We start from the raw sequence: 16,087 nt of genomic DNA, 5'->3' as shown, positions 1-16,087 counted from the left end.
CAAGAACCAACATTTATCCATCACAGGTCCACCGTGCATGAATTAATTGTTCCTGGTTTTGCACAGCTGTTCTCAACCTTCTCTCCTGTCCTTGTAATTAGCCATAGTCCCTTATTTTCCCTCAGCCTTTGGCATCTTATGTGTGTCTGAGTATTTATTACGTAGAACGTGTGTGAAAAAAGCTCAAGATATTTGGAAGGGACTACTTTTACAGATAAAAGGAATTGATGCTTGGAAAGTTCATGGAGCCTAAAATAGAAAAGGCTACGTTAGAACCCAGGTCTCTAGATGTTCTGTCTAAGGCTCTCTTCACTCAACCATACTGCCTTTCCCATTTCGGAGACTCACTGCACCTAGAGTTAGTATCACTGTTTAGTCTTGAATTCTTTGGTGATTTACTAGAAGCAGGTGGGGAGGGAGGCAAAGATACTGGGCCGGGAGCTGGCACTTGCAGGCTACCCTACCTACTAAGTCTCTGGTCTCTGGAAAATCACTTAACCTGTCTGCACCTTTGCTTTTTTTTATCTGCAAAGTGAGGGTAATAGAAACTGGCTTTCTTACTCTACAATCCTGGCCTTGGTTGTAGGTAACACTCAACTATGTAGTTGCAATATTCAGATGAGAACTAAATTCAAAGCGCTTTATAAATACTGTTATGTGCTAATAGAATAATAAAAGAAAATGACATACTGTTATAATTCTCTTGAATCCTAACAGTACCTTTATCTGTGCTGCACAAAAGGTTAAGCCTCTGGATGGTAGGATGGATGTGGGGAAGGAGGCATCATGGGATGTATATGAAAGCATCTCCAAGTACTCATATGTAGATGCCCAATGTGCATAAAATGACATCTTCTGAGCTTGACAGGTGGATCCTGGATATATTCAGAAGTTCACAAAGTAACTGATGACATCTGGAACATATTAATTCACCTGGTCCTCCCAACTCCACATTGTCACCATTAGCACTTTTAAAAATTTACCTTTTTTTTTTTATAGAACCCACTGAAAAACTTCAAATAAAAGCACATAGAATAAAAGCAAAGTGCTTCTTCACTTTCCACAGCTCTCTCCAGTCCTATCCTCTTACATGGAGGGAATCACCATCTACAGCCTGGGTGTTGCTATCTGGGATTTTTTTGTTTTGCCCCATACATATACACATATCACATTATCATCACTTCTGAAATTTAGCAATAGATGGTATACAGCTTTTCCTGTCAATACATTCATACTTCTTTTTATTTATTTTATTTTATTTTATTTTATTTTATTAAGATTTTATTTATTGATTCATGAGAGACACAGATAGAGACAGGCAGAGACATAGGCAAAGGGAGAAGCAGGCTCCCTGCAAAGAAGCCCTATGTGGGGTTGCTCCCGGGACTCCAGGATCACTTCCTGAGCCGAAGGCAGATGCTTAACCACTGAACCACCCAGGCGTCCCCATTCACACTTCTTTTTTTTTTTCATTCATACTTCTTTTTAAACAAAAAATACTTTTTGTTTTTATATTTTTTAATAAATTTATTTTTTATTGGTGTTCAATTTGCCAACATATAGAATAACACCCAGTGCTCATCCCATCAAAGTGCCCCCCTCAGTGCCCGTCACCCAGTCACCCCACACCCCCGGCCCACTTCCCCTTCCACCACTCATAGTTCGTTTTCCAGAGTTAGGAGTCTCTCATGTTCTGTCTCCCTCCCTGATATTTCCCACTCATTTTTTCTCCTTTCCCCTTTATTCCCTTTCACTATTTTTTTATATTTCCCAAATGAATGAGACCATATAATGTTTGTCCTTCTCTGATTGACTTATTTCACTCAACATAATACCCTCCAGTTCCATCCAAGTTGAAGCAAATGGTGGGTATTTGTAGTTTCTAATGGCTGAGTAATATTCCATTGTTTTTATTGAAAATATTTACATATACTATGTACCCATATTTACATAGCAAAGTTAAAAGCTATTCACTTCAGCATTCACTGGGGAAGAAGTAGCTTTCTGAAACATGATAAGACTTAGGGTAAATAACAATAGTCACAATACCTAAAGGTAGTCCTAAAACAAACTATTCACTTTAGTTTTCAATTAGCAATAATCGCGCCTTGGATAAACCTCATTGGCTACGATACTGCCACTGCACAAAGCTAACTTTAAAATGTGAATATAAGAAAAACACTTTGTCATAAAATATGATTATTTATTTATTATTAGCCCTCTTCTGTAACGTGCTTGCTTGAAGTAAGTGGATCCTGAAGTTAAATGGTTTCTGGGTGTTACCAGATTTCACACCCTGGCTCTATGCTCGCCTTGCGCTAACCAAATGCTATCTGGCTATCCTCCCAGGCAGTGACCCATTAGCTGTGGGACACAGAGGGCCTCTGGGCCTCGGCCACCGGGAAACCAGCAGATCGCCAGGCTCCTTTGGCATTTTGAAGACATCTAGCAGTTTCACTGACCTCCCATGTAGGAAACAAATTTCTTTTCATATGTCATGCTTCCTATTATCAATCAATCGATCGATCTGCAAGATTGTTTTCTGCACTCAGCACTATGCTGGGTGTTTGGAGGACACAGTATAATATTTAAAATGGGTCCTGTCTTTCAGGAGCTTATAATCTAGTTGGGAAAAGCAAGAGAAGCTGCAAGGAATCCAGAAGAGATTCTGATGGTGTCTTGCTCTGCAGGCCACACTGTTTCAGAGGAGTCCCACAGCAAGGAGTGGCCTTCCAGAATGAGAGGCTATGGCTAAGAGGTAAAGCTTGAGTGGAGAGGCTTGACGGAGGGCCCTGCACACCCCAAAGAGTTCTGGATGTGCTCTGGTGGTCAGACAGAAATCAGTGGCCTTTCAGGATGGAATGACATGGAACAGATATTGCTCCCGGGGGTTAACCTGGCAGTGTGGAGAGCAATGAGTGAGGAGGGACACAGGTGCAGAGGCCACCGTGGGAGCCCTTGTGGGACTGGATAGCATGGGCCTCAATCAGGAAGCACTGTCTGCAGAGCGACAAGAGTGTAGGTATAAGAGAGTATTAGAGACTGTCTAGCAGGACCTGGCAGGTGGTTGGCCACCTGGTTGGACCTGGCAGATAGATCCATTTGACTGGGAAATCTTCTTCAGGGTTCCATGCTGCCCTACTCAAGCAATTAATAAGCATGCCAGGTAAGGTCACTCTTCTCAGACTTCCAACTCCTGGGCCAAAAAGTGTCTGAAATGGTTCAAAGAAAAAATTCTAGAAATGGCCATGACAGCATGTGAAATGGGCTACTATTCTAGTCCCTGTGCTTTTCTGGATTGCCTTAGTTTTGCCTTTTTTGGTAAAATCCTGATTTCCAATACTCATTTACTGGTAAACTGTAAACACTATTTCCCTCTATTTTCTTTTCCTTCCTCACCTTTACTATGTATCCACACATATTAAACAGAATGCCCATTACATATCAGCGTATTTTGCCAATTAAAAAAACACCTTGCTATTCAGAGTGCTTCTTCTCCTGAAACATGTGATGATCCATCCTCATGTTTTTTTTTAAAGATTTAATTTATTTATTCATGATAGACATGGAGAGAGAGAGAGAGAGAGAGAGAGAGAGAGAGAGGCAGAGACACAGGCAGAGGGAGAAGCAGGCTCCATGCCGGGAACCCGACGCGGGACTCGATCCCGGGTCTCCAGGACGGCGCCCTGGGCCAAAGGCAGGGGCTAAACCACTGAGCCACCCAGGGATCCCCCCATCCTCGTGTTTTTGATGCAGAAGTTGTGAGTCAGCTTACATGTAGACGTGAAAATGTGATGTTCTCTGGAATGACTACTCAGGATGGGGACACTGGCTTCAAAAACAGGTATTTGGTAATATTGCTTTGAAGAAGATTCTGGAAGAGTGTTCTGACACCCTATTGCTAGGCTATGCCAAACCCCAATTTAGTTTCACAGTCCTGGGTTTATTTACTGAAGAAGAATCTTTTAAAAATCACACCATACTTGAGTACAAATATACTCTACTTTATTTTTTTTTATACTCTACTTTAAACATTTTGCTTTTATTAGTATTTAAATATATTTCAATTTAACACATTAAATTTAAAAAAATTTAATTTGTGTCCCATTTCCTGACCCACATTATCATTTTCTCCCACTTGTCTTTAATCTATCTTCTACAAGCTTTAGCTTTTCTCCATAGTCCAAGGTAAACCATATTCTACTCTGGTCCATATTATCTACTCAGTCCATCCCTCCACCCACCCCTAAAGACACCTGCTGCCCACATACACACCTTCAGCATGAGGAAGTCAGGGGGTGCTCTAGGAGGGAGGGGCATCTTGATGCCCCGCCTTCTCACTCAGGGGGCCGCTTCCCCATCAGCACTCTTTTCAGGGCCCCCTGCACATCAGGGTTCCGGAGGCTATAGATGACTGGATTCAGCATGGGGCTAAGGATAGTATTGAGGATCCCAATCCCCTTGTCCTTATCTGAAACTGACGCTGAGCCCAGACGCATATAACTGAAGAAGCCAGTTCCATAAAAGATACAAACCACGGTGAGGTGAGACCCACATGTAGAGAAGGCCTTCTTCCTCCCCTCTGCTGAGCGGATTCGTAGCACTGCAGCTGTAACGTGAGCATAAGACACTGAGATGAGGATCATGGGGAACACTCCCATGAAAGTGGCTCCCACAAAAAGCAGCTTCCCATTGAGGTGGATGCTGGAGCAGGAGAGCTGGAATAGGGGTGGGAGGTCGCAGTAGAAGTGGTTGATCACATTAGGGCCACAGAAGTCAAGCACAGATATAGCCACTGTATGAGTCAAAGCATTGATAAAGGAAATGGTGCAGCAAATGCCCACCAAGGCACCCTGGACTTCATGGCTCATGCGGGTGCTGTAGGTGAGGGGCTGACAGATGGCCAGGTAGCGGTCATAGGCCATGGCTGTCAGGAGGTGACAGTCAACACCAGCCAGGAGGTGGAAAAAGAAGAGCTGTGAAATGCAGGCAGCATAGGGAACTCTACACTGGTGGGCCAGGAGACATGCTAGCATTGGAGGGACGGTGACAGTGATGCATCCAATGTCCAGCAGAGACAGATTCCCCAGGAAGTAGTACATGGGTGTGTGGAGTTTGGGCTCCACAAAGATGGCAGCCAGGATGCTGAGGTTGCCTCCAACAGTGATTAAATAGGCAACAAGGAAGACAACAAAAAGGATGGGTTGCAGTCTTATGTTTTCTGTCAGGCCAAGAAGGATGAACTCAGTGACAGTTGTCCTGTTCCCCCAGGCACTTGGCTCCATAGGCTACTGCTAAGTTCTGTAGTGGGAGGAGAAGACCTGAACCTGCCAAAGGGGAAGAGAGACACATAGTAGACACCTAATCTGAGTCTACTGAATGTTGGGGAATGTGATGCGATCATCTACCAGCTTAGAGCTTGAGTAGTCTCCTGGAGGCCCCCATGATGCCAGACATGAACCTTAAATTACTATTTTGGGCTGAGATCCAGGGGATGCCAGAGAGGGGGCTGGGGTAGAAGAAACTACTCTAGGGTGCAGGACACTAGCTATTTAACAACATTTTAATAGCTATTAAGATTATATCAGTGTATATAGTGACTGAATAGCAGTTCTGACCAACTTAATGAATACATGAAGGTATGAGGTTCAAAAATCACAATATGAGACAGTAGTAACAACATAAAGAAAGGTAGGAGGACAAGATCTTATGAGATCAAAAAGAGATGTAAGAGAGAGTGAGCAAAGAGAGGAGCCAGGAGCAGACCAAAGTACAGAAATACTCAAAGGCTAAATATGGAAGACACGAAGGCGATTTAAGAAAGCACTGACAACATTTTTAAAATGTAAACTATGAATATTTTGCTAAGAACTTCATATTGGGGATCCCTGGGTGGCGCAGCGGTTTGGCGCCTGCCTTTGGCCCAGGGCGTGATCCTGGAGACCCGGGATCGAATCCCACGTCGGGCTCCCGGTGCATGGAGCCTGCTTCTCCCTCTGCCTGTGTCTCTGCCTCTCTCGCCCTCTCTCTGTGTGACTATCATAAATAAATAAAAATTTAAAAAAAAGAACTTCATATTGATTTTTATTTAATTTTCACAGAGCACTATGGGGTAACTGCTATTATATCTATATGATCAGGGCACCAAGGTTTTAAAAAGTTAAATAAGTAACCTAGTATTGTAAAGTTGAATCTCAGGCCCAGGACTGTCTGAGTCCCCAGATTCACACTTTAACATTTTACTATCTCTTACAGAACTTGGATATGTTGTTACTGAGGCTTTATAAATGATCTTGTGTGTAACAAAGAAAGATATTCCTAAGCCTCCAGGTCTTGGCATCACTACAGCTATTCAGAGAAGTCAAGATCCCATCCACCCATCCATTCTTCTATTTGGTAATTGTCTATTTGTTGAATGTAGAAAAATTCTGCATGTATTTTGATGGTGGAACTAATAGATTGGGCATGAGGTGTGAGAGAAAGAGAGGGTAGGGGATGATTCCAAGATTCCCGGCCTGAGAACTGGAATTGCTAATAAGTGATATGGGGAAGACTGATGATTTTTGTAGGGGTGGGGTGGGAGATCAGGAGATTTCCCAAGGGAAAAGAGGGGAGTTGAAGGCCCAGAGAACATTTAGCTAGTTTCCACTCAGTTACACATGGTAGCAGTTTGATTTACCCAACAAGTGCCTGGACAACTGAGGAATGAACCCATGAAGTCTAAAGTTCTTCAGTGTGACTGCATCAATATTGGAAAGATAACTTTGGGGCCCCCTTCTGCTGGACTCTTGCTCTGCTAGGCCACCCTTTGTTCATAACTGTGCTAGTACTCATCTCTAAATAGAACACTCTTCCCTTCCACACATCAAAACTCCATCCTTCAAGGCCCAGTCTTGGATCATTGTCCCATCATCTCAAGGAAGTCCTCCTTATGCCCAAAATTTTAATTGATCTTTCCTTCCTATGATGAGACAATTAATAAACTGGATCATTCTAGCACTTACATATAGAATTGAACCATTATGAGGAGTAACTTACTCAAAGTCACACTGAAAGTCACTCAAAATCAATAGCAAAAGACAAAAAATGTAGATTATGCTAGTAGCCTACCGCAGGAGACTCTGCATTCCATTTAGCACCTCCATTCTGTCCTTTCCTATGAAAACTGTTGCAATGTGTTGGGCTCAAGCTCTGTTGGGCAATGCTGACTCTCAGTGGGAGAAAGAAGACTGCTAGCCTCTTACAGGTTATGCCTTCCTTTCCAGAAACTACCTCCCTTGTGGGATTACCACTGATCCCCACAGTGGGAAGTCAGCCACTAACCTCTCAGACACTGTACATTTGGGTTATATTTTCTATCACAACTTCAGTCTCAGGCAAACTTTAGCCTTATCAAGGGCTACACTCAGACCAAGAGCAGAATGACAATGCCTCCCTTGCCCTAAACAGGAAATACATATCTCCTGGATACAGCCCTCCAGAATACTGGAGGTAGGGTAAGGATCATGGTTTCTCCATCAAATATAGCTTTCCTGGCCAGAGTGTCGTAAAAGCAGCAATGTAAGGAGAAAAGGCATTCTTGCCTTCAAGGAAATCATTCCCCACTTCTCCAAACATCTCCCACCCTGCCTATTCATATAAGGGTCAGTTCCCCTCAGGCTCTCTGTTCCAATTTGCCATATGTCATTCTTTCTCTCCACAAAGCCATGCACAGTCAGTCTCTCACTCTCACTCTCTCCCGTTCTTCCTCTTCACCTTCCCCCCTTCTCCTCTTCCCTCCTCCTCCTCCTCCTCCTTCTTCTTCTTCTTTCTTCTTCTTCTCTCTCTCTCTCATTATCTCTCTCCCCCTCCCTCTCCCATTCTTCTGGTTTACAAGGATGGCAATTCAGCACAGTAGAAAGAGTTATGGAGTTGGAGTCCAGGTGCTTATGTTATTTGTGTTAAACAAGTTTCTACTAGCATTGAGACCTTGGAGAAAGGAAAAAAGAAGGATGGATGGAGGGAGAAAAGAAGTAATGAAAAGAAAAATAAAACAGAAAGCTAATGTTTACATAATACTTCATTATATGTCACTACGCTATATGTTACATTTAAACTTTGCAAACATTCTTGAATATAGGTAATCATTTTACAAATGAGAAAGATGAGGCTTGAAAATTTTAACTTGTCAAAGTTCATATATGCAAGAATTTGTTCTAAATGGGAGAACTTGTTCTTTTCCTGCCAGCCCCTGTTGCTTCCCAAGGCCCTTGCCATTATCCATCCATCCTTTCATCCATCCATCCATCCATCCATCCATCCATCCATCCATCCCTTTTTTCCATTATCCATGCTTCCTAAGGCCCTTGCCATTTATCCATCCATCCATCTATCCATCCACCCATCTATCCATCCATCCCTTTTTTCTTCTGTAGTATGAAAGGGAGCATTTAGCATTATCTCTAGGTTTACTTACAGGTATGAGATTCTGTAAATATAGGATCTGTCCTGACCAACCTAAATAGCCTCCTTGGCTCTACCAGACTCTTCATTTCCCCCACCGTTACCCCAGTCAGTTTCCTCTCATGTCCTCCTATTTGCCAGCTCTGACCTTCAGTCTTTTAGTCACTCATAGTGGAAAACCTCACCATGATATTTCCCTTCCTTTCCTTAATCCAAGCATCACTCAGTTCTTTGTTCTATCAACAAGGAAAAAGCCACATGAAGACCATGAATGATCTCCAACCATCCTTACTCAAGACAGAAGGAAACTAGGAGCTCTGAAGCATGGGAAGTCTCCTGGTGGGGCTTACCTTTCTGTGAATACTCTGGGTACTACTCCTGACTGGGGTCTTGTAGAGATGGAGATGAGTGCTAAACTGACACAAGGTGGCCTGTCTCCAAAGTTTTATAAAAGGTGTGAGGCAGAAGCCCAGGTTGTCTATCCTGGGACTCTCTCTATTTGGCAGCTAACAAGCACCTAGAGGCTCTAAAAATGAACTCTCTCAGGGGTTGCACAAGAAGCCAGAGGCAGACAAGCAATCTCAGTCCTTAAGGGTTTCTCTCATCTGCCTAATATTTCAGATTCTGTTAAAGAAATATTAGGTTTATGACATCATTCCAGGCTCCCAATGTCTCAAAGAAAGGAGGAAAGATAGTAGTCACCATGATACAGATGGAAATAAGATCCAGAGGACTTAGATGATTTGCCAAGGCCAGGGAGTGGGGCTGTCGTGGAGCTCAGGCAGGGCCCCAGCTAAGCTGATTCTGGTACTTTTTCTCTCATTTATTTTTCACATTGGATTCTTCAAGGTATAATTTTAAAAAGTTGGGTTAACTAAAGTATAATTTCAATAGTAAATTTTGATGTATGTTGATAAAAGTATATAATCATGTATCTACCATCTCCATGAATATATAAAACATTTCAACCACTCCAGAAAGATCCCTCTGCCTCCTTGTGGACAATCCTGTCTACCATAGCTCATGGTAACCTCTAATCTAATTACTGTCCCTATATTTTTGCCTTTTTCAGGCTGTCATAAGTCATACAGCATGCAGACTTTTTATAACTGGATTTATTCAATTAGCATAATCCTTTTGAGATTCATGCATATTGGCTACAGTGGCAATCCAGTCCAGCCTTTTTTTTCATTAAGTAGTATGCCACTGTATGGATACATAGCAATTTGTTTAGTTGATGAACATTTGGGTTGTTTCCAGATTGTAGCCATTGCAAATAATCTACAATAAATATGTGAATACAGTTCTTTGTGTAGATATATGTCTTCATTTCCCCTTGGATAATACCAGGTATAATCTCTGGACTCTTTGTAGGTGGATATTATTTATTCTAAGAAACAAACTGTTTTCCAAAGTAGCTATACCATTTGCATTCCTACCAGCAAAGTGTGAGATTCCATCTCTTTTTTTTTTTTCAGGTTTTATTTTTTTTAAAATTTTTTATAAATTTATTTTTTATTGGTGTTCAATTTGCCAACATATAGAATAACACTCAGTGCTCATCCCGTCAAGTGCCCTCCTCAGTGCCATCACCCAGTCACCCCCAACCCCCACCCACCTTCCCTTCCACCACCCCTAGTTTGTTTCCCAGAGTTAGGAGTCTCTCATGTTCTGTCTCCCTCCCTGATATTTCCCACTCATTTTTTCTCCTTTCCCCTTTATTCCCTTTCACTATTTTTTTATATTTCCCAAATGAATGAGACCATATAATGTTTGTCCTTCTCTGATTGACTTATTTCACTCAACATAATACCCTCCAGTTCCATCCAAGTTGAAGCAAATGGTGGGTATTTGTAGTTTCTAATGGCTGAGTAATATTCCATTGTTTTTATTGAAAATATTTACATATACTATGTACCCATATTTACATAGCAAAGTTAAAAGCTATTCACTTCAGCATTCACTGGGGAAGAAGTAGCTTTCTGAAACATGATAAGACTTAGGGTAAATAACAATAGTCACAATACCTAAAGGTAGTCCTAAAACAAACTATTCACTTTAGTTTTCAATTAGCAATAATCGCGCCTTGGATAAACCTCATTGGCTACGATACTGCCACTGCACAAAGCTAACTTTAAAATGTGAATATAAGAAAAACACTTTGTCATAAAATATGATTATTTATTTATTATTAGCCCTCTTCTGTAACGTGCTTGCTTGAAGTAAGTGGATCCTGAAGTTAAATGGTTTCTGGGTGTTACCAGATTTCACACCCTGGCTCTATGCTCGCCTTGCGCTAACCAAATGCTCTTTCTAATTCTCTGCAGGAAGGAGACATTTCTTTGGTACTGGCTTTAGGCAGTTTCTCTTAGTTTTGAGGAGAGATCATATCAGTTGACATGCAGTCAGGAAAGCTTCTTTCTCTCTTTTATGTTAAACTCAGTGATTGTCTTTATTTAATAAAAAAAGAAAAAAGGTTTCTTTTTTCTTTTCCTTTATATCTATACCTTCCAAATATTGAGCCTGTTGGGGTATTATTATTATTATTATTATTATCATTTGGCCTAGAAATGTCTGTAGTTCTTTTATTTTGCCAAAAGCTGTCCCAGTTGTGTCTTAAAATTTCTTCATCAGAATAATTTCGTTAAACTTTGAGAGGGGCACGCTTTCCTAATTTTATTTGATAGTGTTATAATCTAACAACTTTTTACCAAATTATGGATTCTTTCAGATTGTTGCCATCGCTTGTGTTAATCTTGCATCAAAAATCGAGGAAGCACGTTACCCTCATTTGGAATATAGCCCTGTGGGTGAGATTCATGAAGACGGAAGATGCGGAAAACACACCTTGCACCTGAAGGTGACCCTGAGTGCACCCAGCTGGCAGTGGACTACCTTGTCCTGAGCTGCGGCCGGGGGTCTCTGGCTATCCTCCCAGGCAGTGACCCATTAGCTGTGGGACACAGAGGGCCTCTGGGCCTCGGCCACCAGGAAACCAGCAGATCGCCAGGCTCCTTTGGCATTTTGAAGACATCTAGCAGTTTCACTGACCTCCCATGTAGGAAACAAATTTCTTTTCATATGTCATGCTTCCTATTATCAATCAATCGATCGATCTGCAAGATTGTTTTCTGCACTCAGCACTATGCTGGGTGTTTGGAGGACACAGTATAATATTTAAAATGGGTCCTGTCTTTCAGGAGCTTATAATCTAGTTGGGAAAAGCAAGAGAAGCTGCAAGGAATCCAGAAGAGATTCTGATGGTGTCTTGCTCTGCAGGCCACACTGTTTCAGAGGAGTCCCACAGCAAGGAGTGGCCTTCCAGAATGAGAGGCTATGGCTAAGAGGTAAAGCTTGAGTGGAGAGGCTTGACGGAGGGCCCTGCACACCCCAAAGAGTTCTGGATGTGCTCTGGTGGTCAGAAAGAAATCAGTGGCCTTTCAGGATGGAATGACATGGGACAGATATTGCTCCCGGGGGTTAACCTGGCAGTGTGGAGAGCAATGAGTGAGGAGGGACACAGGTGCAGAGGCCACCGTGGGAGCCCTTGTGGGACTGGATAGCATGGGCCTCAATCAGGAAGCACTGTCTGCAGAGCGACAAGAGTGTAGGTATAAGAGAGTATTAGAGACTGTCTAGCAGGACCTGGCAGGTGGTTGGCCACCTGGTTGGACCTGGCAGATAGATCCATTTGACTGGGAAATCTTCTTCAGGGTTCCATGCTGCCCTACTCAAGCAATTAATAAGCATGCCAGGTAAGGTCACTCTTCTCAGACTTCCAACTCCTGGGCCAAAAAGTGTCTGAAATGGTTCAAAGAAAAAATTCTAGAAATGGCCATGACAGCATGTGAAATGGGCTACTATTCTAGTCCCTGTGCTTTTCTGGATTGCCTTAGTTTTGCCTTTTTTGGTAAAATCCTGATTTCCAATACTCATTTACTGGTAAACTGTAAACACTATTTCCCTCTATTTTCTTTTCCTTCCTCACCTTTACTATGTATCCACACATATTAAACAGAATTGCCCATTACATATCAGCGTATTTTGCCAATTAAAAAAACACCTTGCTATTCAGAGTGCTTCTTCTCCTGAAACATGTGATGATCCATCCTCATGTTTTTTTTTTAAAGATTTAATTTATTTATTCATGATAGACATGGAGAGAGAGAGAGAGAGAGAGAGAGAGAGGCAGAGACACAGGCAGAGGGAGAAGCAGGCTCCATGCCGGGAGCCCGACGCGGGACTCGATCCCGGGTCTCCAGGACGGCGCCCTGGGCCAAAGGCAGGGGCTAAACCACTGAGCCACCCAGGGATCCCCCCATCCTCGTGTTTTTGATGCAGAAGTTGTGAGTCAGCTTACATGTAGACGTGAAAATGTGATGTTCTCTGGAATGACTACTCAGGATGGGGACACTGGCTTCAAAAACAGGTATTTGGTAATGTTGCTTTGAAGAAGATTCTGGAAGAGTGTTCTGACACCCTATTGCTAGGCTATGCCAAACCCCAATTTAGTTTCACAGTCCTGGGTTTATTTACTGAAGAAGAATCTTTTAAAAATCACACCCATACTTGAGTACAAATATACTCTACTTTATTTTTTTTTATACTCTACTTTAAACATTTTGCTTTTATTAGTATTTAAATATATTTCAATTTAACACATTAAATTTAAAAAATTTAATTTGTGTCCCATTTCCTGACCCACATTATCATTTTCTCCCACTTGTCTTTAATCTATCTTCTACAAACTTTAGCTTTTCTCCATAGTCCAAGGTAAACCATATTCTACTCTGGTCCATATTATCTACTCAGTCCATCCCTCCACCCACCCCTAAAGACACCTGCTGCCCACATACACACCTTCAGCATGAGGAAGTCAGGGGGTGCTCTAGGAGGGAGGGGCATCTTGATGCCCCGCCTTCTCACTCAGGGGGCCGCTTCCCCATCAGCACTCTTTTCAGGGCCCCCTGCACATCAGGGTTCCGGAGGCTATAGATGATTGGATTCAGCATGGGGCTAAGGATAGTATTGAGGATCCCAATCCCCTTGTCCTTATCTGAAACTGACGCTGAGCCCAGACGCATATAACTGAAGATGCCAGTTCCATAAAAGATACAAACCACGGTGAGGTGAGACCCACATGTAGAGAAGGCCTTCTTCCTCCCCTCTGCTGAGCGGATTCGTAGCACTGCAGCTGTAACGTGAGCATAAGACACTGAGATGAGGATCATGGGGAACACTCCCATGAAAGTGGCTCCCACAAAAAGCAGCTTCCCATTGAGGTGGATGCTGGAGCAGGAGAACTGGAATAGGGGTGGGAGGTCGCAGTAGAAGTGGTTGATCACATTAGGGCCACAGAAGTCAAGCACAGATATAGCCACTGTATGAGTCAAAGCATTGATAAAGGAAATGGTGCAGCAAATGCCCACCAAGGCACCCTGGACTTCACGGCTCATGCGGGTGCTGTAGGTGAGGGGCTGACAGATGGCCAGGTAGCGGTCATAGGCCATGGCTGTCAGGAGGTGACAGTCAACACCAGCCAGGAGGTGGAAAAAGAAGAGCTGTGAAATGCAGGCAGCATAGGGAACTCTACACTGGTGGGCCAGGAGACATGCTAGCATTGGAGGGACGGTGACAGTGATGCATCCAATGTCCAGCAGAGACAGATTCCCCAGGAAGTAGTACATGGGTGTGTGGAGTTTGGGCTCCACAAAGATGGCAGCCAGGATGCTGAGGTTGCCTCCAACAGTGATTAAATAGGCAACAAGGAAGACAACAAAAAGGATGGGTTGCAGTCTTATGTTTTCTGTCAGGCCAAGAAGGATGAACTCAGTGACAGTTGTCCTGTTCCCCCAGGCACTTGGCTCCATAGGCTACTGCTAAGTTCTGTAGTGGGAGGAGAAGACCTGAACCTGCCAAAGGGGAAGAGAGACACATAGTAGACACCTAATCTGAGTCTACTGGATGTTGGGGAATGTGATGCGATCATCTACCAGCTTAGAGCTTGAGTAGTCTCCTGGAGGCCCCCATGATGCCAGACATGAACCTTAAATTACTATTTTGGGCTGAGATCCAGGGGATGCCAGAGAGGGGGCTGGGGTAGAAGAAACTACTCTAGGGTGCAGGACACTAGCTATTTAACAACATTTTAATAGCTATTAAGATTATATCAGTGTATATAGTGACTGAATAGCAGTTCTGACCAACTTAATGAATACATGAAGGTATGAGGTTCAAAAATCACAATATGAGACAGTAGTAACAACATAAAGAAAGGTAGGAGGACAAGATCTTATGAGATCAAAAAGAGATGTAAGAGAGAGTGAGCAAAGAGAGGAGCCAGGAGCAGACCAAAGTACAGAAATACTCAAAGGCTAAATATGGAAGACACGAAGGCGATTTAAGAAAGCACTGACAACATTTTTAAAATGTAAACTATGAATATTTTGCTAAGAACTTCATATTGGGGATCCCTGGGTGGCGCAGCGGTTTGGCGCCTGCCTTTGGCCCAGGGCGTGATCCTGGAGACCCGGGATCGAATCCCACGTCGGGCTCCCGGTGCATGGAGCCTGCTTCTCCCTCTGCCTGTGTCTCTGCCTCTCTCGCCCTCTCTCTGTGTGACTATCATAAATAAATAAAAATTTAAAAAAAGAACTTCATATTGATTTTTATTTAATTTTCACAGAGCACTATGGGGTAACTGCTATTATATCTATATGATCAGGGCACCAAGGTTTTAAAAAGTTAAATAAGTAACCTAGTATTGTAAAGTTGAATCTCAGGCCCAGGACTGTCTGAGTCCCCAGATTCACACTTTAACATTTTACTATCTCTTACAGAACTTGGATATGTTGTTACTGAGGCTTTATAAATGATCTTGTGTGTAACAAAGAAAGATATTCCTAAGCCTCCAGGTCTTGGCATCACTACAGCTATTCAGAGAAGTCAAGATCCCATCCACCCATCCATTCTTCTATTTGGTAATTGTCTATTTGTTGAATGTAGAAAAATTCTGCATGTATTTTGATGGTGGAACTAATAGATTGGGCATGAGGTGTGAGAGAAAGAGAGGGTAGGGGATGATTCCAAGATTCCCGGCCTGAGAACTGGAATTGCTAATAAGTGATATGGGGAAGACTGATGATTTTTGTAGGGGTGGGGTGGGAGATCAGGAGATTTCCCAAGGGAAAAGAGGGGAGTTGAAGGCCCAGAGAACATTTAGCTAGTTTCCACTCAGTTACACATGGTAGCAGTTTGATTTACCCAACAAGTGCCTGGACAACTGAGGAATGAACCCATGAAGTCTAAAGTTCTTCAGTGTGACTGCATCAATATTGGAAAGATAACTTTGGGGCCCCCTTCTGCTGGACTCTTGCTCTGCTAGGCCACCCTTTGTTCATAACTGTGCTAGTACTCATCTCTAAATAGAACACTCTTCCCTTCCACACATCAAAACTCCATCCTTCAAGGCCCAGTCTTGGATCATTGTCCCATCATCTCAAGGAAGTCCTCCTTATGCCCAAAATTTTAATTGATCTTTCCTTCCTATGATGAGACAATTAATAAACTGGATCATTCTAGCACTTACATATAGAATTGAACCGTTATGAGGAGTAACTTACTCAAAGTCACACTGAAAGTCACT

The 16,087-nt window shown here is 42.8% G+C and overlaps 2 protein-coding genes and 2 pseudogenes across 2 annotated transcripts; all 4 read right to left on the bottom strand.

Annotated features, from left to right (window-relative positions):
* Positions 1-2,047: 2,047 nt before the first annotated feature.
* On the bottom strand, positions 2,048-2,152 carry LOC119873520 (annotated as a pseudogene).
* A 2,185-nt stretch (positions 2,153-4,337) lies between these two features.
* OR3A10 (olfactory receptor family 3 subfamily A member 10) lies at positions 4,338-5,285 on the bottom strand. The gene is given in 1 exon segment (NM_001388814.1): positions 4,338-5,285. A coding segment is annotated over 1 exon segment (948 nt).
* A 5,182-nt stretch (positions 5,286-10,467) lies between these two features.
* On the bottom strand, positions 10,468-10,572 carry LOC119876694 (annotated as a pseudogene).
* A 2,792-nt stretch (positions 10,573-13,364) lies between these two features.
* Positions 13,365-14,312, bottom strand: LOC119876613 (olfactory receptor 139-like). Its single transcript, XM_038546157.1, has one exon. It carries the CDS (start codon positions 14,310-14,312, stop codon positions 13,365-13,367), a length of 948 nt encoding a protein of 315 aa, XP_038402085.1.
* Positions 14,313-16,087: the final 1,775 nt, after the last annotated feature.

The sequence above is a fragment of the Canis lupus genome, chromosome 9 (genome assembly GCF_011100685.1).
Source record: "Canis lupus familiaris isolate Mischka breed German Shepherd chromosome 9, alternate assembly UU_Cfam_GSD_1.0, whole genome shotgun sequence".
NCBI lineage: Eukaryota > Metazoa > Chordata > Mammalia > Carnivora > Canidae > Canis > Canis lupus.
The sequence above is the reverse complement of the archived record's forward strand: the minus strand, read 5'-3'. Positions and strand labels throughout refer to the sequence as shown.

Bases quoted from the DNA above. Each gene is read 5' to 3' on its own strand.
- LOC119876613 (XM_038546157.1), bottom strand. From the start codon at position 14,312: ATGGAGCCAAGTGCCTGGGGGAACAGGACAACTGTCACTGAGTTCATC.